General features: G+C 46.0%; 1 protein-coding gene across 12 annotated transcripts in view; it reads right to left on the bottom strand.

Annotated features, from left to right (window-relative positions):
• pnut (septin 7-like protein pnut) overlaps positions 1-21,519 on the bottom strand; it is a 579,804-nt gene that overhangs the window by 364,033 nt on the left and 194,252 nt on the right. For 6 of the 12 annotated variants that reach the window (XR_012966748.1, XM_076190983.1, XM_076190984.1 and 3 more), the window contains exons 1-2: positions 17,914-17,988; positions 15,347-15,946 (exon numbers count right to left, since the gene is read on the bottom strand). The exons of 4 other annotated variants lie outside the window; for them this stretch is intronic. Coding sequence is in view for 7 of the 8 variants with exons in the window: in XM_076190983.1 (XP_076047098.1) it covers positions 15,347-15,799 (453 nt within the window). In the remaining variant the exon portion in view is untranslated. Of the gene's footprint in view, positions 1-15,346; positions 15,947-17,913; positions 18,027-21,519 lie in introns of those variants that run through there. 2 more of the 12 variants (XM_076190977.1, XM_076190978.1) reach the window with 2 other exon arrangements.

Raw genomic sequence — 21,519 nt, 5'->3', positions numbered from 1 at the left:
ACGAAGAGAAGGAGGAGGATAAGGTGGAAGAGGAAGAGAAGTAGGAAGGGGACGAGGAAGAGGAGGAGGATGAGAAGGAAGAGGAGGAAGAGGAGGAGAAAGAGGAGGGGAAAGAGGACGAGGAGGAGGAAGCAGAAGAGAAAGAGGAGGAAGAGAAAGAGGAGAAAGAGGAAAGGAGGAGGGGGACCGAACCATGTACAGTACTAGGGACGAGGGGGCCAGCACAAGAAGGTCTCATCAAGATTGCAAAATGGTCTGCGGTTGCGTCACCTTTCGTCACGGAAAGGCGGGACGGGAAAGGAGGGGGCGTCTAATCAACACATGCACGCCTTGAACGCCTTTATTAATGTGCGGGACATAAATTTCCTCTCCTTTTTGCCCCGACGGAGACAAAAACTTGGAGTTCGCACGGCTCGCTGCATGCAAACGAGAGTACGCACCTCGGATGAGGGGAGTGAGGGGAGTGGGAGCAATAGAGAGGTGGGTATAGGTGTGGGAGGTGGAAAGAACGAGGGTGGGTAAGGAAAGGTGGGAGGAAAAGGGGGAGAGAGGAGGAGGGAAAGGAAAGGAAGGGGAGGTCAGGAGGGAGGAGGAAGAGGAAGAAGTGAGAGGCGAGAGATCAAGAGCGCAGAGAAAGAGAAAGAGAAGGATATGATTATGGAAATTGTAAATTTGGCAATGAACATAAGACTGAAATATGTTTGAACAAGAAGAGGAGGAATGAGGGGATGGGAGGAACGTGCAAACGAGGAGGGTGAGGAGGAAGGGGAGACGGGGGAGAAGGGTGAGGAGGAGGAAGAGGGGAAATGAATTGTCTGAGAAGAGGACTGGAGGGGAACTAACAAGGCGGAAGGAACGATAAGGGAGCTCGCACGCGCACGAGGGGGAGAAGGGGTGGGACGAGGTGGGATGGGAGAAACGATGAGGGCGACGTAGAATGAGGCGCAAGAAGGCATAGACACGAGACGAGGAAATTACAGAACTTGAAGAAGGAGGGGAACTGGAATGTGCTAGAAAATGGATATGAAAACGTGAGGAGGAGGAGGAGGAGAGGCAAGAGACGAGAGGTGGAGAAATAGGAGGAGAATGTGAGTGGCAATACAAGAGAGGGAAGAGATTGAGAACGGAAGAGGAGATAGGGGAGCGGGGAGATGAGTTGGGAGGTGGAGAAAGATGTAGATGAGAAGAGAGATGGGTCGAGTGAGAGGATGGAAGTGGAGAGGGAGGGGGTGAGAGGGAGGGGGTGAGAGGGTGGGGTGCGGATGAGAGGAGCTGGGGGCCAGTGCAGTGCAGAGAAGTGGTGACAAGACAGAAGAGGGGAGATGAGGGGAGGCGAAGAGAGGGGACGTGAGATCCAAGGGGAAAAATTATGGAAGAAAGAGGGCGAGATTAGAGGGCAGGGGAAGGATATGGTAGGAGTGGGAGAGGGTCACCATACTGATGGAAACCAATTGTCCGCTCTCCACATTACCAACACGTATGTAGATTTGGAAAACCGTCGCATCTAATATAAACGGATAACGGATGCAACATTCATGGCGCTCGTCTTCATCATGACGATGCAAGCCACGCCCCCCTGCACCGCCGCGTCTTGTCAAGCCTGGGATTTGCCAAGTCATTTCCTTAGCCTCTTCTCCCTCTCTCCTCTCCCCTTTTCGATACAATGGGGAATAATTTATGGATCCTATGAAGCTAATGGCAACAGACTTCATTTACCTGTCGGGAGGATCCCGGTCTGAAAGAGGCCTCGATCGACCCACTTGAGCTGAATAATACAGCCTGGAATTCGTTTGCAAACGATGGGCTGTAGTTTACCAGCGCTTCTATCCTTGTGGCCAATCACGAATAATTTACAAACTGACATCTGCTATTCGCCCTTAAACCTCTCCTTAACCACTACCATCATGACTCGGCCACTTCAGTGCGATGCTGTCTCCAACCAAAGGATGGAAGCGCTGGCTATCGCTAACAAAATACCAATTCCAACTCACCCCCATTCATGAGGCGGGAAGTAAGCGAACAAGAAAACACTCACCTGAAAAGAGAGAAAACAATACATGAATAATCAAATAAATAATTAGATAAACATAAATACATAAATAAATAGATAATCAAGAAAATCTTGGTATTGCTGGCAAGCCATCTTCTAAAAAAAATCAGCCAATCAATCGATACCAGACGATTAAGAATAATAAATAAATAATCACATATACAAAAAAAAAAAAAAAAAAATAATAATAATAATAATAATAATATATATATATATATATATATAAACTAACTTACTTAATAAACAAACAGTCAATTAAGAAGAAAATTCTGGCATTGGTGGAAAACCATCTTATAAAAAAATAAGCTATTAATCGATACTAGAAGATTTTAAAGAAAAGAAAAACAAACATTTAAAATAAACAAATACGTAAACATATAAATAAATATATAAACTAAGAAAAATTATTGGTATTGCTGGTAAGCCATCTTATAAAAAAGTCAACCGATACTAGACCTTTAAATAAACATAAAAATAAATGAAGATTAAAATCCTGGGCCTGCTAGGAAACCACCTTACAACACATTCAACAAAATGATCGATAGACAATTCTAACCAGCTGAATTAAGGTGGGGGCAGCCATTAGACTAGAAGCTATTGGGCGGATCTATTACTTCAACTTTATCGTAATTTATCGGTTTCGGTGTAAAATGGAATATGGATCTCCCTGAAATTGGGACCAGGGTCCCCCTATAGAAAACAGACCCCCCAAACTAAAATATGCAACTCATTGTCATCAGGTTAGGTATTTTAATAATCAATACTTATCAATAAATGTTGACGTGTTATGTTTGTAAACAGAAAAAATCATAATATTTTGAATGGGGGACCTTTTTTCCACCGGGGGGGGGGTGTCAATTTTCTATGAGGATCAATTTTCTACCCCAAACCGGCTGTAACCAGTTGACTCCAAGGCACAAAGGCAGCTCCGAGGAAGCTGCAATACAATTCACAGCTGCAGAAATGAGGCAGATGGAGGTAGCTTATTAAGTATGTATGTGCTGCTGGCTTCGGCGTAGGATATTGCAAAGCGACAGCTGAATGGTCCATTATGTCTCATTGCAGGACTATTGTTGGAGGAAGGCGCCGACGGAGAAGCTGGAGGTGGAGGGAGGGGGGAGCTAAGAGGGAAGATGACTGGCGGAGGGGTGTGTGGGGAGGTGGAGCGTAGTAGGAAGAATTCACAAAATAAACTTTTGAGAATGAGAAAGAGAGAGGGGGAAGGAAGGAAGGAGGGAGGGAAGGAAGGAAGGAGGGAAGAAAGGAGGGAAGAAAGGAGGGAAGAAGAAAGGAAGGAGGAGGGGAGGGAGGGAGGAAGGAGGAGGGAGGAAGGGGGAGAGGGGGAGAGAGAGAGAGAGAGAGAGAGAGAGAGAGAGAGAGAGAGAGAGAGAGAGAGAGAGAGAGAGAGAGAGAGAGAGCACATATCGCTCAGTGGGAAGTTGTTCCGTTCACCTGCTGACTGTTCTCATATCACCACCTAGTGATGGGACGACACAGAATTTTCCAACGATTCCGGTACGTGTCCCGATACTAATCTAAACTTATGATTCCGATACCTTTAATAACTGTAATTCACGATTCGGCCCTGCAGTTGGCTTTTGGGGGGGGGGGGGTGTATAATTTATGAACAAAATTTAATTTAGTAACAATTTATCGGAGTCTGAAGTTTAGAACAGTATCGGGACTCGCACCGTGTGGCCACCGAAAGGAGACCTTTGGGTTCATAACGAGGCCAAGTGAAGAATAAATTAATAAACAACTAATAAATAAATTAATTAATTAATCAAACTCGACCCGGTGAAAGACATGGACCATAGGAAGCATCCTGAGGGGAAATGGGGGGGGGGGAGAGATGTTAGGTTCCTAGAAGAAGAAGAAGAAGAAGAAGAAGAAGAAGAAGAAGAAGAAAAAAAGACGATAATGTTAGAATAAAAACCAAGAAGCAATGTTAGGATATGAAAGGAGGGACGAGATACAGAGAAAAGAAACGAGGGCGACCAGAAGGGGGAGCCGAAACAACAAAACAAGGCAAGGAGGAGCACGGAAAGGAGAAAGAGAGAGAGAGAAAGAGAGAAAGAGAAAGAGAAAGAGAAAGAGAAAGAGAGAGAGAGAGAGAGAGAGAGAGAGAGAGAGAGAGAGAGAGAGAGAGAGAGAGGAGGGGTGAACGAGACAGACACCTCCAAACCCATAACATGGTTCGTCCTAGCCTCCCCCACCCACTCCCCGCCTCCTCAACGACAGAAGGCGAGTCAGACAGGTCAGGGGCCCGACGATGATAAGCTAACCGCGTATAAGGACTTCACATGGCTGTTAAGGCGTGGCAGTCCCTCCTGGCCAGACGTACTCCTATTTCATACCCTACTTCGTCAGACGACTTTTACGACCCCTGACCAAGATGGTCTTAAATAATCAAAGCAACCATATACGCCAGGAGTCGTTTAACTCTTTCGATACTGTGACCTCTTATGTCCGTGAACTTCAGCATTGCCCCTTCAGTTCTCTGACCTCACCATGGCCAAGGTCTGACGATTTTATTCAGTACAGGGCAGATACTACAACACAAGGGTCTGTCCCCACCCTCTACCCCTCAGGGTGAAGTAACAAAGGCCTGACCGTGACAGAAGCAATGGACTTTGAATTTCCCTTGGTCACACTAATGCAGTCAAGGACAACGGGCCGTGTGTAGCCGTGGGAACACGAGAACATCTCTGCGTTTATGTCACTGCACAAACCCCAGGCTTCCTAGCACGCATGCGCAAGAATGTGCACTGATGCGTACAGGTACGCGCATCTCAAACACGCGCGCGCAGACTGAAATATGACAAACACCCCAATACACAAGTAAACAAACTAGAAACACGATGTCATATCGTGAAACGAGGGCACAGAAACACGGGACCCAATTAAGCGTATTTCGTTATACAACTAAGATACGAGGGTCAGAGGAAAAGTAAACACAGTAACACGCGCCATGTGGAGGGTCGTTGAAGTTGACAACCCCGTACTACATGCAAAAACGTAAGCATCGGCACAATGTAGCACTCATTTACCCTGGCTGTCGCTTGGATGTTTTGTTCATCTTCGTGTTTTTATCTCCGGTTGTGTGTTTATACCCAATCACAACGATGCAGCCTCACAAAAACCCTTCCACCCGAGGATGCCCTTTATTGATTTTATTCTGGTTGGCGCCAAGCGATTTTTTCACTACTAATATAGTTTTTGACAGACTGAGACCCTGTTTGGTCCAAACTAGATGAACAAGATACTTTGGCTCAGAACAGAATCAAATCTAAACGAGAACACAGTGCGTTCACCTTTTCGCCCCAAGGACCTTTACTTGCACAACAAAACAGTTTCCTCCGAGCCTTGGGATCCTCACCCCTTTCCGCTGAATAAAATCACCTGAAGACATTGTAAAAATTTATAAAATATGTCACCGCCACGACGAAGTAGAATAGTGAACATTGCAACCGCCCGCGTCCACGGCGTGCGGATTTTTTTTTTCTCCATTGCGTCGTCGTACTATGGCGTGATCGTGGGTGGCTCGGCGTAAATGAACCCGACACTTGTTCGAGCACGACTCCGGTCCCGCCGCATCGCCTGTCACGGAGGCACCAACCTGACTACGAATTATAAACAATACAGTTTTTTTTCAGTCTTCGATACTGTGGCGTACTTGAAGCCAACACAAGGTATCACATCGATCGAGACGTGGTTTAGGCGCTAGTTCGCCTCTCCCCTTCAACTGAACAAAATCGTCTGTTACCTGCCAGAAGTATGTCACAACAGCGGAACTGATTCTAGCGTTGGAAACACATGACGGCACGTTTAGGAAGGTCCATCAATGAGTTTGGTCTCACACACACACAAAAAAAAAATGTCCACAACAAAAACTATTAAGTGCGTGACGTGCTGATAGTGTTAATGTAGTTTTAATGGCTGGGTGGACTGGCTACCCTTTAACACGAGAAACGTCTTAATGGCAGTTTGAGGCCTACGAAGGCTCCACCCTTGTTGGTTCACAGTTTAATCAGTGGAAATCTCTCTCTCACACACACACACAATCGCCTTAACACAATGTGGCGTTTCCCCCCTCCACCTGGAGTCAAACAAATTCATGCATCTATACGCCATCCCCTCTGTGGCGAAGAGGTCACAGGCTATCTACAAAGGATTACAAAGGCGGAGCATGCCGACAGGAGACCTTTTGATCCATATCTAGGTCGGATGAAAAAAAAAAAAAAAAAAAAAAAAAAAAATACTGGCCGACCCCTTCACATCCTACCTAGTTAACGAAGACGTTAAAAATGCACGACAATATTAACCTCCTACTTTCACCTGCAACACGCACTTAGGTCGGGTTCCCAGGCCGCTCTACCCCTCCACCTCCCCCTCTTAGCAAACACATTTCACTAATTACTCGGGATCCTTTCCAAGGCGTTAAATTAGATGTTGACACTGGCCAGGCATGAACAACGGCACTAACCTGAATCCCCCATCACACATTCTAGATTTTTGGCAAATGTGGAATTTCAAATACTGGAAGACGACTTCACTTAGAGTATTCCAGACAAGGGTCAATTAAATAAACTAAGGACTGAGGACAATTGAATAATGTGGCTAATATTTGCATAGGTTTAACTTGTCTTACTTCGTCATTCTGTTTATCATTCGATGCAAAGGTGATCTGACACTAAGAGATTCGAAATATAAAATATTGTAATCGAAGTCGTTTCTACTCAAACGAACTCACTTGAGTCACGTATGTGTGGCAGGGGGGGGGGAGTTACTCAACATCAGAGTATGCATTGGTTCCTTAATACTAGATGTAGGAGCAGACTCGGATCCCCGTTTTCTGTTCTTCTCAAGACTCCTCCTTCCCACCTCTATTCTCGGTTGCAGTTCTCAACCTCAAATTGCAAGCTTCCCGTCTCCCTCACGTGTATCCAGCAACCTTGAATGTTCGATTGATCTGAATTTTAGTCCACATGCTCCTCTGACAAGCTAAACCATTCCACATTATCTATGCAAGGTGTCTTCTATAAACACCCACCATACGGGCTAAAAAAAAAAAAAAAAAAAAAAAAAAAAAAATATATATATATATATATATATACACACATATATATAATAATAAATAAAATAAATAGAAAAATAATAAATAAATAAAATAAACAAATAAAAATAAATAGAATAAATAAATAATATTTTGCATATTTCTAACATGCTTCCCTTGCCTCTGCACTTAACCGGCAATGAACAAAAGTCAACTATTGCATGGAGAATGCATTCCCGTGTATCCGAGGTCAATGTTGAGACACGAATCCACACTATTTGGATGTATAATTGCAAGATAATAACTGCTGGGAGTCACAATGGCAGTTTCAAGCACCGAATCCTCGCCTTTGCCATATAACCAATTTCTCCGTAAACAAATTAGTTTCCGTTCCGTAAGGTTAAGAACGAGGCTAAGAATAAGTGTTTTTATCTTTCTTCCACAATGAAAATACGTGTTCACGGACACGTTTTGGGTTAAGTTTCTTATTACCGAGAACGAAGCACCCAAAGGCTCACAGACTAGTGTCGATCTCTGCATCCTCTTGTAAGAGAGAGAGAGAGAGAGAGAGAGAGAGAGAGAGAGAGAGAGAGAGAGAGAGAGAGAGAGTGAGCATGTACATTCATGTATAAGTACGAATACAGTGTGCATCTATGTGTGTTATGTACAAGGAGACATCCCAACGACTCCTCATTTGTTCTTAAAAATTATTCACTTCCTTGAGATAAATCACGGCCTTCGGAGAGGTAACAGATGGCGGAGGGGAGGGGGAGGTAATAACCCCCCCCCCCCAAGACGACGTCAACCCCACCTTTACCTCCTTCTCTACCCTCTTCTTCCTCATTCTATTCTTTCATCCAGCTAATGACAGTTCATTGCCTACAATGGCTGCGGCAAGGGCCAATGCTTTACTTGTGTCTTGTTACCTCACGCTGACTCGTCTCCCGTCCCATCCCAGACTCTTCCTCTGGTCGAGGTCTTCCTTCCCAGAAGCTTCCAGTCTTCAGGACTCTTTCCGCGCGGGTGCCACCACCGAGAAAATGAAGACGAAGAAGAAAACGACGACAAAGACGACGAAGAAAATAAGATGAAGGGACGAAGAAGAAAAGAAGACAAGGAAAATAAGATGAAGAAAATAACAAGAAGAGGAAGAAGAAGAAGAAAATAACAAGAAGAGGAAGAAGAAGAAAATAATAATAAGAAAAAAGACGAAGAGGACACTTGCTTCCGGTCAGTTTCCCGGTATGTATCACTTCCTGAGCAATATACCACCATCCTCAGGAACGTCTTCGACCACATCTTCCTCTTCGTACTTCCCCCCCCTCCCCCCTTCGCCCCTCATTCCCATCCAAGCCCAACATCGCCTTCAGGTTTCCTGTGGCGACGCGTTTGGCACCAAACGCGCTCACATACTGAATAAATGAAACGTGGTGTGGTGTGGGGGGGTGGAGACGTCTAACTTCCCCGTCTCCTCCTCCACCCAACCTACCTGCAGGGCAGGCAGCACATGATGCAGTGGTACTAGCCTGCATTGCAGAGGACACTAAAGATGCTAGCGCGAGGACAAAGATGTACTCAGGAAATGGGCAGAGATGGTATGTAAAGAAGCAGCTGGTACTTGTATATTCCAGAAATGTTCAAAGAGGACAATACCTATACCCTACAAAAGAGAGAAAGAAACAGAAGAACGTGTCCTAACTAAAGGAAACCTTGTATACAATATTTCTAAACAAAAGTATTCAAACCTTGGCAGACTGGTTTGATATTACATGATTACCTTTGGCCCCTTTCTCTTTCTCAACTATTCCAGCAAACACTCCAAGGCAAACCAAAGAGAAGGTAACGTGACACATGAATAGAAGGAAAACGGAGACAGAACTGGAACAAGAGATGAAATGATGAATACAAAGTGAGGACACGAGAGATGGACAAAAATGAGAAAGATGACGCACTTCCTCGTTCTCTCCCTCTTGCGCACGCACACGAAAGAGAGAGAGAGAGAGAGAGAGAGAGAGAGAGAGAGAGAGAGAGAGAGAGAGAGAGAGAGAGAGAGAGAGAGAGAGAGAGAGAGGGGGGGGAGGTTTAGGAGGTAAGAGATTTGAGGAGGGAGGAGGTGAGGAAGAAGATGGCGGCGAAGACGCTGAAATCCGAGGCGAGCGGAAACATGAAAGCAATTTGCGGACACTGGCGAAGTGCAAGGAACTGCCGCTTCGCGTCCGGACCGCTCTCCCCAACCCCCCATGGTTCCTCTCCCCCCCACCCCATATCCGGACTTCCAGTCCCCGGAGGCTCAACAGATGATGACGACGACGATGACGGTCGTGAGAGAGAGAATGCGAGCCAAAATTTTGTTCTGTCTTCAGTTATTACTTATTCGTCTATTCGTTTCGTTTACAGAACCAAAGACAATCACGCCATCTCGTGTCTTTGCAGTCTACTCCTCGCTGCCACTTTAGCAAAATCAATGAAAAGGAGATAGGAATAGATAGTGTAATCTCGTCACACTCATAATACTGCCCCACACTAAAACCCAAATATCTCTCTAATCTAGGGGTTCATTAGGGTTGAAATTCACCCCCAGGGGGGAATTTTGGGCTTTGTGGGGGAGAACTGTGACAATATGTTTACGGGGTGATTAAAAAAATATTTCTTTTATTCAAGTTTTATATACCCATAAATATTTTCAATTTGCATTTAATTTGTAAAACTTCATTATAAACATAATCCATGTAAAATTGTAAATGTATATATACTAATTGGGGAAAAAATAAAAGGATTTTGAGTAATATTTGCATATTATTTATAATGCACCTTTTGAAACAGACAATCTTGGAGAGGAGGGGGAATGACAATCTGACAAATGGTGAAAGGGGTGCATGGGCCAAGCAAGCCTGAGGAACCCCTACTCTAACCTTATCTCATCTCTTCCCACTGCCCCAATTTCCTGCGTCTCACGTTCGTTTCATCCACGTGCTTCGTCCTCGGTTTTCCCTTTTCCCTGAACTACTCCCTCCTGCACAGTCCGAGACCACGTCATTGCGGCCGGGCCGAGCCGCCAGCCGACTAGAGCCATCATCCTACCGACTGCAGGATGTGGCTAGAAAATTGGAGATGAAGGAATATCAGGGTTGATGGACGAAGGGGGTGAAGGGAGGGAGGGGGGTAAGGGGGAGAAGAAAGGGAGGGGGAGGGAGAAGGAAGGGAGGGAGGAAAGGAGGCAAGGGATCGAGATGAGAAGAAGAGGGAGGAGGGGAGGAGGAAAGGAGGGAGGAGGAAAGGAGGGAGGAGGAAAGGAGGAGAGGAGGGGAGGAAAGGAGGAGAGGAGGGGAGGAGGAAAGGAGGAGAGGAGGGGAGGAGGAAACGAGAGGAGGAAGGGGGGTTGGTGGGAAGAAGGGGGAGGGGAGGGGGAGGGAAGATTTGAGAAAAGAAAACGAGAAAGGTGGAGGAAGGGAGGGAGGGAGGTGGGAAAGGATAGAGGAGGGGGAAGGGGAAAAGGGGAGAAGTTGGGGAAGGCAAACACGAAGGGAAGGAGTGGAGGTGGAAAGAAGGGGGAGCTGGGGAGGAGGAGGGGAGGGAAGGAGGGGAAGAAGGGAGGAAGGAAAGGGGAGGGAGGAAGATGGGAGGGAGGAAGAGGAGAATAGTCAGGGGAGGCAAGGCCGGAGGAGGAATGGAGGAGGGAGGTAAGAGGAGGAATGGAGGGAGGTGGGAGAAAAAAGGGGGAGGAGGGGTGTGCAAAGGAGGGAAATTGAAGGAAAAGGAAGGGACGACGGGGAGTAGGAAACTATGCAGAATGGAAGATGGGAAGAAAATGTACAATACAAGTGATGGAGAGTGGGAAATGAAAGGTGAAATGAATAGCAAGAAATGGTGCAGATAAGAGTGAGTGTGGTAGAGAGAGAGAGAGAGAGAGAGAGAGAGAGAGAGAGAGAGAGAGAGAAAGAGAGAGAGAGGATGAACCCACGAACGAAGAAAGAAAATTAATGTGAGAAGACAAACAGGAACGGGAAATGAGAGAGAGAGAGGGAGAAGATAATTTAAAGGAGTAGGTGACTGGGAGTTGGTAATAATAAAGACTGAACGGAAAGAAAACGGGGAGAGGGGAGTGGGAGTGGAAAATACAAAATCGGGGGAGACGGGGTGCGAATGGGGGAAAAGATGGGAGGAAAGGAGGGTGGGGGATCCATCAAGCCGAAGGAGGGAGGGGGATGGGGAGGGGAGCTTGGGGGCGAAATGAGAAAGAAGGAAAAGGAAGCGGTGGCACGTTGGGGTGGGGGGGGAGACGTGGGGGTAATGAAGTGAAGACGGGTTTCGGGGAGGAGGAAGAGGGGGGAGGGGGAAAAGAAAAGGAACATATATAAGGGAAGGAGGTGGAGAAGGAGGAGGAGGAGGAGGAGGAGGAAAGAAGAGAAAGAACAAATAGAAGTGAATGAGGAGAGTAGAAAGAACACATGCAAGTTAATGAGGCTGATGATGATGATGAGGAGGAGGAGGAAAGAAGAGAAAGAACAATTACAAGCGAATGAGGAGGTGGAGTAGTAGGAGAGATGGAAGGAGGAGGAGGACGAGGAGGTGGAGGAGGACGAGGAAGTGGAGGAGGACGAAGGAGGAGGAGGAGGAGGACGAGGAAGTGGAGGAGGACGAGGAAGTGGAGGAAGTGGAGGAGGACGAGGAGGTGGAGGAGGTCGAAGAGGAGGAGGACGAGGAGGTGGAGGAGGAGGAAGGAAGAGAAAGAACAAATACAAGTGAATGAGGACGAGTGGAGGAGCAGGAAGAAGAGGTGGAGGCGGAGGAGGAGGAGGAAGATGGTGATGATGAGGAAGGAGGAGGAAGATGATGATGATGATGATGATGATGATGAGGAGGAGGAGGAAGATGATGAGGAGGAGGAGGGCGAGGACAGAATTCATAGAGATACTGATGGAGGGAAAGGAAGGCCTTCTCTTCTGTTACCGGAGCCACCGAAGGGTCCCCCTGGGTCCGGTAACGGCCGTGGCCGGGTGAACGTTTGAAGGACTCCCCCTCACCCACCTCCACCCCTCTCTCGTCTCCCCCCCCCCACCACCCCACGTTGCCAGACCCGACCTCGCCAACCGCTTCGTATAAACACGCCATCCACGGCTCTAATTTTCCTCCACTCAACTCCAAGTTCGGGCGAGAACACGGCCTGGCACATCTCCCACGCACAGATAACAAAGGTCACGTGATAATGAATGAAATAGACAAGGTTCTCTTTCATCAGGGCATGCATTTTATGGACTACTGTCAGCTGGTGGCCCTCCTAGATAAGGTTAGAGTATGGTAATTCACTTTTTTCCCCCAGACATGTTATCTGAGTTTCCTTAATACAACACTGTTACCAGTTCTTGCAACTCTTTTAATGCTTATCATCAATAACACAGTTTGCAAAAATTAAATACATAGCAGTCTGCATTGCCTTCTCCTGTTTCACTTAAATCCACCCATGTTCCATATTTAATGAACATGCACATTCATTACACACCTTGTACACCTCTAAATTCTAACCACGGTACCTTACTTCCTTCTCCCACATCTTTAGACTTTTTATAAATTCATTGTTATTTTCCAACGCCCAAAAATATCATGAACACCTCTTCCCAATGCATCCACTTGTTCCAAGCATTTTTCTTTTAACGACCCGCGTTCCTTGTTCCTTAGCTTTCTGTATTGTTTTTGTTCCACATACTCGGGGCGTTCAGTACCAATATAGTTTCTTGAAATCCCTCTTGGTCTGCCCTTCGTAAACAGAAAACCATACATCGGGGCATTCAGAAAGTTCCTCTGTAGTTCTTCTAAATCCACCTTGCCCTTCCCTTCGTAAACAGCAAACCATAAACACCTCTACTCTGGAGTCTTCGTCTCTCCTTCATCTTTCAACCCCGTATAACAACTTTATCACGTTTCTTCTTTTGTTCCACCAAACATCTTACCCATTCCCTATTATTCCCCCTATCTTTAATGCCCTTTCTACTCCCCTCCTCACAATTTTACTTTCTCCAACAATTATCTCAGCTCTAATGCCCTCCAAATGCCTCGGGCGTTTCACGTGTTCAAAAACAAAATTAGTTTTTTTTTTATTATTATTATTATTCTATCTTTGTATCGACACTTTTTTTTTTTTGGGGGGGGGGCATCCCCATCTTCCCATTCGAAAGCCTTCTTTTTCATATTTTAATTCAGATTTTCTTTCCTCTCAATGCTTTGTACGTCTCCTATCAAAGCCTCAAACGTTTCCAATTCAACTTTCTTTGATTCCCTTTCCGTGGATCCCATCTATGCTCATGTTTCTGAAACCTGTACATCCACAACTTTTATTCTAATTTCCACTCTATCGCATACTATTTCTAATCCATATATAACCTTTATAGCTGTTCTATTCCTGTGTTCATCGTGTGTTTCCTTCCATCTTCTTCCTTTTCCACTCTTCATATCATTGCCAAATCAATCCACATTTTCTGTCACATCCTCCCCTTTCCCAATGTCATCCACTATTTTTTTGTTCCACACGGCAGGAATGACTATTTAATGAACATCTTCACCATTTTGCCTATTTACATCCCATTTCTACAATTCAACTGTTCTTCGCTCCTTACCTCCCTCCCTCTCCGTCTCTTCCCCCTTGTCCCCTTTCCCATTCTTTTCCTCGTAAACCAATCGTGCTCTGATACTCATGACCTATTGTCAATCGAAATTGGGCCGATCACAGATCCCCTCCCCACTCCCTTTCCGGGATTGCCCACCTGTGGCCGGGGAGCTTCAAATGCCGCTCCCAACATACACTAAAAACATCCACACCCTGGACATCCACTCCATCAAATCCGCCCACTCGCGCGCGTTCTACAAAAGCGGCCACGGTTTAGCTTCTCTGAAGTGTAATAAACAACCTAGGGGCACGGGCGCCACAAACACTCCAGCCAGCTTCAGTAATGGTGGCACGTGCTTATGAATTGCTGTTCCGCGTTAGTGAAAAAAGTGGTCACGCGCATGCCCACAAGATACATCCGCTTTGACCAACACTACACAATTCTAGAAGATACATATACATTCAACTAAATCCTAGATCATTTGCTAACTGAATCCTAAGAACATCGAGGTCACGGGTCAAATTTGCTTGTGCAGGAATCCACAAATCTTATAGTGACGGACCCAGTGTGAGAGGAGAGGAGAGGAGAGAGAGAGAGAGAGAGAGAGAGAGAGAGAGAGAGAGAGGGAACATATGTACAGTACACGCGTTCTTAATTCACACCTCACAGCAAATTACACTATTACAGTATTCACGTTCAATTCACACACCAGTGCTGCCACCTACTGCGTCACCACCACCACCACAGGCGCATCAATGTATGACTTCAGACCCACATGGCCATCCGGCTGTGTCATCCAACACGCCCGGATGAAAATGTAACGATCGGGTGCAGTAATATTCCATAAAGAACCACAAGTCCCCATAAGCAGAATAACGTAGTTTTTTTTACGTCAGCTAGAACAAAGACAAGCAAGCAAGCAATACGTTTGTGGTAAGTTTGCCACACGGCAGTTTATCATTATCATTGATCTACTTATTTTGAGTTTGTGAAACGACGGTTCCACGCTTGTCCTCGCTTAAGAAGATGCGAAATCCTAACCTGACAAAAATAAATAAATATTGTGGGCATCCTGTTGTCTGGGCGTCAACAAATGAAGCGTGGGTGAGTGGCAGGATACCTGGGCGGGTAAGGGAAGAACGTAACGTGTCAGGTAATGCGTTAACCCAGTGACGTCACAGGTAAAGCGCTAACCTAGTGACGTCACGGGTAAAGCGCTAACCTAGTGACGTCACGGTTAAACCGTTCACCTGATGTACCTTCTAGTAAGAGGTCGAGAGGCATGTTCTTAGGGAACAAATGTGTTTGGGATAAACAGGAAATAGGGAAGACGTGGACAGCCCACCTGTAATCTCCACCACACACCCCAATCCACGGACTTGGCTAACAACCCAATTAAGACTCCTCTTTTAAGTTGCCAGGTAAACAAAACCAACAAAACCACGTTTTCACTCCAACCTCTCGCATGGAGGTAACAGATAAATAAACAAACAGATAGATAACTAGATGAACAAATGAATGTGAAAAATAATGACTACAAAAAATTGTAACGCGAGATCCATTTGGCCACGCCACGCCTATTCCCCTGGCGTACGCTGGCAGGTAACCAGCGTGACACCGCACTCAGCCACTACTTACGTTCGTATGAGCTGTCGGAGGAGACGGGGCGTGGTTCTCCTTGGCGGAGGGCGCCGCGGATACCACCGAGGACGCCGCGGGGTGCGACCCCGGGGCGGGCGCCTGGCCGTGCGACCCCGGGGCGGGCGCCTGGCCGTCCGTCCCGTTCGTCTCGTACAGCTTCTGCCGCATGGCCAGGCGATCCAGGGACGCTAGACGGTAGGTTCCTCCTGCCGTCGCACTCGCCGCCCCTCCCCCATACTTGCTACTGAAGGTGGATGTGTACGAAGGTATGGACGACGCGCTGGCGGAGTTCGCGGCCGAAGCCCCCGACAGGTACGACTTCTTCATGTCGTCGAAGCGGCGGAGGCGCGGGGAGCTGGAGTAGGACGTGGAGGAGGTGTTGGAGGAGGAGGTGGTGTTGCGCAGGTAAGACCCGACTTTGTTGGAGTCGTTGACGCTTTCACCGTTCATTGCTCTGGCACCAGCTCCACGTCAAGAAATGGCACTCACGGTCTTGGGCTCACGACCCTGGCACTGGACGCATCACAGGTGCCAACTCCTTGATATCACGTGCAAATTTCACCTCTTCGGCGGCGTGATCAGCTGGCTGCGAGTTATCTGCAGCGGGGAGGAAATAGTCATTCATTCGATTTGGGGAACTTAAAACTTCCTCCTTCACTTGTGCACAGGTTCCGCGGAAACTACTAACGCATTGAACACTCGAGAACCGAAAAAAGCTTAAACTACTACTCAAAGTCTCAGGTTCTTCTACCACCTGAATAAAACAGCCTGGCCTTTATCCAGATTATTTATTTTTAATTGTTTTCTTGTTTATTTTCTACGGTGATCACTTGTTCCAATTCCCTAAAAATCTAACCCAGTTAACAAGGCCTGGGCTATAACGAGCCAATTCCTTCAGCATAATGACGTATACGGATTAAGTTACCTTTCATCCAGATATGGAAAATATCCTGACCCAAATTACGCCACTCATATTCAGTAAGACCTACACTCGGGGGTCTACATTCTCTTCAATAAATTCACCAGGATTATCCTCGACCCTTTAACTACAAGTTTCCCTGAATAAAATCACCTAACGGCAGACATCATGCCAATCACCTCATCTCCCACAGGACCCAATCATTCCAATCTGCTTACAATCAACACCTCTTTCCTCCCTTCCCTTCTAATTCCTTTCCCTTCCTATCCTCTCCCCTCCCCTCCTGATGTAGTTTGCCGGCATTGATGACTGCACGGGTTTGTGGCAGCGAAAGGGTTAAACGAAGTTCTTAGCAAGCATCCTGAGCATCTCCAGTCATATCCTCCAGCCCAGCCCATGCGAGCATCACTCGGGTTGTGTGTGACCTCATCTAGCCAAGGAATAGACCCCTGCAGATGCCAAGCACGACCTATTTCTTGGATGGCGGCTCCTCTCTTATAACCCCGTCTTCCCCCCCTCCCACTTCGCTCTCCCTTTCCCCACCCCTCCCGGACAGCTGAGCTGCAGCATACACGCCCCTACCCACCCCACCCAGTTCCAAAAACCAGAATCTGGTCGTGCAAGTTGCTGCACGTGACAGTGGCTGTCCAGAACTCAGACTGCGAAGAAGCCACTTTAGTGTGTGGTTATTAATATATTTTCTTATTCCTGGGGGGGAATACAGACACTACATACACACCCACGAAACACGCGAAGAAATCAATATCATACGGGTGGGGGTATCCACGTGAAGAATGTCCGGGTACCTGAAGCTTGACAACCGTGGGCGAGGGGAACATTACCGGACGTGGTGACCAGAGCCTCTGCCCTGCTCAGCAACTCCTTTTACCATTCCACGAACTACCAGAGGCCCTACATCGACACTACCCCGCCCTTCACCTGCCTACCTCAACCCTTACATCAAGGCTCCTTTCCATTCTGCTCACCCATGTTCACATCCCTGGGTATGTGGCCAACGAACCTTCCCCCCTACCGTCACACACACTCCCCTACCTTCCAAAGGATAGGGCTCTTGAAAAAGCGACCGGGTATATAAAGAATAATGGTGTACAATAAAACATTTACAAAAAAAAAAAGTAGGTTCATAAATGCATCCCTCGATGGCCAAGGTCTCTTATGTTCAGGACCACTTCGTCAAACTAAGTGGAAATCTGATAACCTCAATGCTACCCAACTCCCCTCTATCTACCCCACCCAAATCCCCTACCACTGCCACAGCGACGTCCCTCCAAAAATCAATGGAAGAGCCTACGCGTGTGAATGCATTTCTCGCGGATGCTGACCGGCCCATTTCGGCTGCCTTCTCATCTTTGAACTACACATTTCATAATTTAAGGTAGTTCCGCTTGGCAACGACAGCACGAGCCCCCTAGCGAGAGGTACTTCCAATTACCGCCTTGTCAATCGCCATCACACGTAATACTTGGGTATACACAATTTCATCGCTTTCTATTCCAGTGGAAAATAATTGATCGTGTTTCAATCTCTGGAATCATTAACTATTATACTGGACACACACACACATTAACCACATAAACGCTACAACATGTATTTCACAGGTTAAATTGCCACGTTTTATAAGTACCAAGCGGCTACGCACAACCTTCTGCCTCACCGACACAAGCTCGACTAACAACGCTTTCCCCACCACGGACTCCCGTCTCTGGTTCGTGTCTCGTACGGAGGGTTCTAAGTGGAGATTACGTCTGGCAGTATACCACTTCTGATACCAATGTAGCTCACCTGTACATCCTTCGCACATAATTCAGGATATATCTGATGGTCAAACAGGACAAATATAAGTTTAAATTCACACAGGGATTCAACCGTTATTTTTTGAAGAAATTTCCCCCGCGCAAACTTCCCGGTAATGGCGATTGATGGTAACTTTCTCACTGAAGAAATGGACAACTTCTTTAAATAAATACTATTGACCACCTGGTCGAAATATTCGATTTGTACCTACCCCACGAGAGGAAAATTACAAAAGGTACACCACGTTCAACCCCAATGAATTTAGAATACGATACGTGATATTTGAATGTTGGCGGGAAATCCATCGTACGTCCGCCAAGCGACCGGTGAGCTGGCATCGTTCAACAGCTGGGTAGGGCCAGGCAGGGTGGATATCGGCAGCACGGAGTGAGGGAGGTGAAGCGGAGAAGCATTCTCCAAGCCTTCTGGAAATTCAGAAGGCCTCGTTGATGGACATAACAACAAAAGCAACAGGAGTCATCACTGGAAGGCACCAGCCTGCCATTCTTCATCATATTTCGTGACGTAAATTAATCGTATAGACACTGGCAATCAGTCGCATCATTTGTATTCCTTTCAATCAACCGTTGAAACTGGAGAACCAAAACATTGGCTATATTACATATTTAATCCTGCGGCAGTGGAGAAGCCCTAACTGAATAGAATCGCTAGTCGACAAGAATAAACGACTGAAGTAAATAACAAAAGAAAGTCTAAATAAGGCAACGTCAGTTGATTTCTGGTCAACGGTTCATCCCCTCCTTCAAAAGGCACTAGAGGTTCAATGAAACTGGTGCCAAGTTGTATCTAATTTCTTTGATCCTACATGGTTCGACTGTAAGCCACAAAGTGGGTGTTTCGGATTTCCCCCCAAACGTGTGGCAATAATGTCTGATAAGATTGCTCTCACAAACCAGCGAAGCAAGCAACTCGAGACTGCTCGGACAGAGTCTAGGGAACGACAACAACAACAACAACTCGAGTCTGCTGCCTGCCACTTCGATACTCGGAAATCGCGTCGTCAGTGAACACTCAAGGGCATCTTCACGATCTGCCCACATACACATCTGCCCATTCAGCTTAAGTTGTTACCACGATGTCAACAGGAAGGAGTCACCCTAATGTGCACTGAAGTAAACAAAACCGCAATATACCACACATATTATGAATAGAATTAATAGGAAAGACATACTTGCACGTACGCACGTGCACACTTGACCATTCTTCCTAGGTTTTCTTCCACTTGAACGAGAAACTGAGAAGTAAAATGTCTCATTCTGGTATTCGCTAGACCAGAGGTTCTCATTGGGGGTGAAATTCACCCCCAGGGAAGAATTTTGGGATTTTCTGGGGGTGATGTGACCACAGTAAGTTTACGGGGGGGGGGGGAGCAATTAAAGGTTTTGTCCTATCTGGCCTGGAATTATACCTGTGCATGGCCCAAGTTATTCTTAGGATTAGAAAAGTGTTACGCCGTGCGATAACCGCACGCGTAAGAATATTATCGCCTATGGTGATGTCATATGTGTCTACTGAAACATGCCTTTCTTTTGCATTTTTCTTTGAATTAATGCCTTTTGTTGTTGGCTGCTGAAATCTGGATTGTTGGGAGGCGCTAAAGATGTCAGAAGTAAGGGAAATGTATGTTACGTAAATTACGTTAAACATAATCCATGTAAAATTGTAAATGTATATATGCTAATTTGGAAAAAAAATAAAAGGGTTTTTAGTAATATCTACATATTATTTAGAATGCACATTTGAAACAGACAATCTTGGAAAGGAGGGGGGGGGGAATGACATTCTGACAAATAGCGAAAGGGGTGTATGGGTCAAGTAAGGCTGAGAACCCTTGAGCTAGACGTTGCAATCCAGTCCACGAGAGTATTTAGTCCATATCAGGTGAAGTATCCTCTCGGAGCCTGGGGACAAGTTAGGATCTACAACTTTGTTAGGGGGAATGTACCAAAGTTGACAATACAAACACACACCGCTATCTGCGCGTTCCCGCACACGTGTAAAACAAATGGAAAGTTCACAGCTGGAGAAAACTAATTCCATGTACCATTCATGGATTTACAGAAGGTGCATGGCATTCTGAATATGAAGAGATTGTGGGAAGGATACATATATTTCCTTGAGTAAGACGTGAAATATATAGGAATATGCGAAGTATGCATAGAATTGTGCATGGAGACGGGTTCTGTGTGGGTTATAAACAAGGATGTGAGATGTCCCTATGGTTCTCCAACATACATATGGATGTGAGATGGAAACAAAGAAACACAAACACAAAGCATCGAGGAGTGGAGACAAGAGAGGAACAATGGAAATCTTATCACAAACAATGAACAATGTTGTACTGCTGACAGGAGAGTAAAAGTACTTATATATATATATATATATATATATATATATATATATATATATATATATATATATATATTGTGAGAGGAGAATGATGAAAATGAATGGTGATAAGAACAAGGATACGAGTTAGCAAAAAGGACAGGAAAAGGAAGGACGATCTCAAAGAAATATACTATAAAGGAGTGTTATGTTTGGGGGGAAAATAAACCTAGAAAAAAAACTTACCAGTCCGTTGAAAAAAAACGAGACAAAAGACACGGAGGGTGCACATAATATGAAATAAGGTCGCACTTTGCCGGCGATAACCAGCGCTTCTAGCCTTGGGGGGCAATATCGCACCGAAGAGGAGATATTGAGGTGAAATTTAAGGGCAGTAAAACGGACGGTATGACATAAGCTAAAAGTGATCAGCATTTTTTAAGGGAAATTAGTCTCCAATTATAAAAGAATAGTAAGTGTCCGTAGGGAGGCCATTAGTCCCTAAAATAACCGCATAAATTTAAGCAGTCAACACCCTTAATAGGGAGCGAAGGGAAGGACACACGGAGAAGACAAAGGAGACTCACCTTAGATATAAAGGGTGAGGAGGGGAGTGTTTATCAAATGTACACAGGAAGCATGATGAGGAAACTACAACAAAGAGAATGGCCTTTCTTCTGTTCTCTTGAGAGATGGGGGGAAATTACCTACGACTTCAACAAGCGCGCGCGCACACACATTTCACTGGGAGAGTTCTCTTTAACGAGACTTGGCTGGCGATTTCCGTACGGTTTAAAATAAGAGATCCAGGTTGTTTGCTCATCTATAATAAACTATACTCATGGGAACGTCTCTATTCTTTCACTGGTCAAAACTACCAGCAATATTTCTTCTTCCACGTTGTTTCATAAATCATTGGATCTGTACGGAAAATTGTCCGAGAAAGGAAGGGTCGCCGTGTAAATAAAGCGGCTCTGCTGTGGATGTGCTGTGTCTTGCTGCATTGCTTCTGACCCGGGCAGTGGGCGGGAGACAGGGATGATCCTTCATCCACGAGGAGCTAAGATGAGAGGGGGGGGGGGTAAGG

This window comes from Oratosquilla oratoria, chromosome 9 (assembly GCF_046742065.1).
Source record: "Oratosquilla oratoria isolate Oo_2021 chromosome 9, ASM4674206v1, whole genome shotgun sequence".
NCBI classification, from domain to species: domain Eukaryota; kingdom Metazoa; phylum Arthropoda; class Malacostraca; order Stomatopoda; family Squillidae; genus Oratosquilla; species Oratosquilla oratoria.
The sequence above is the reverse complement of the archived record's forward strand: the minus strand, read 5'-3'. Positions and strand labels throughout refer to the sequence as shown.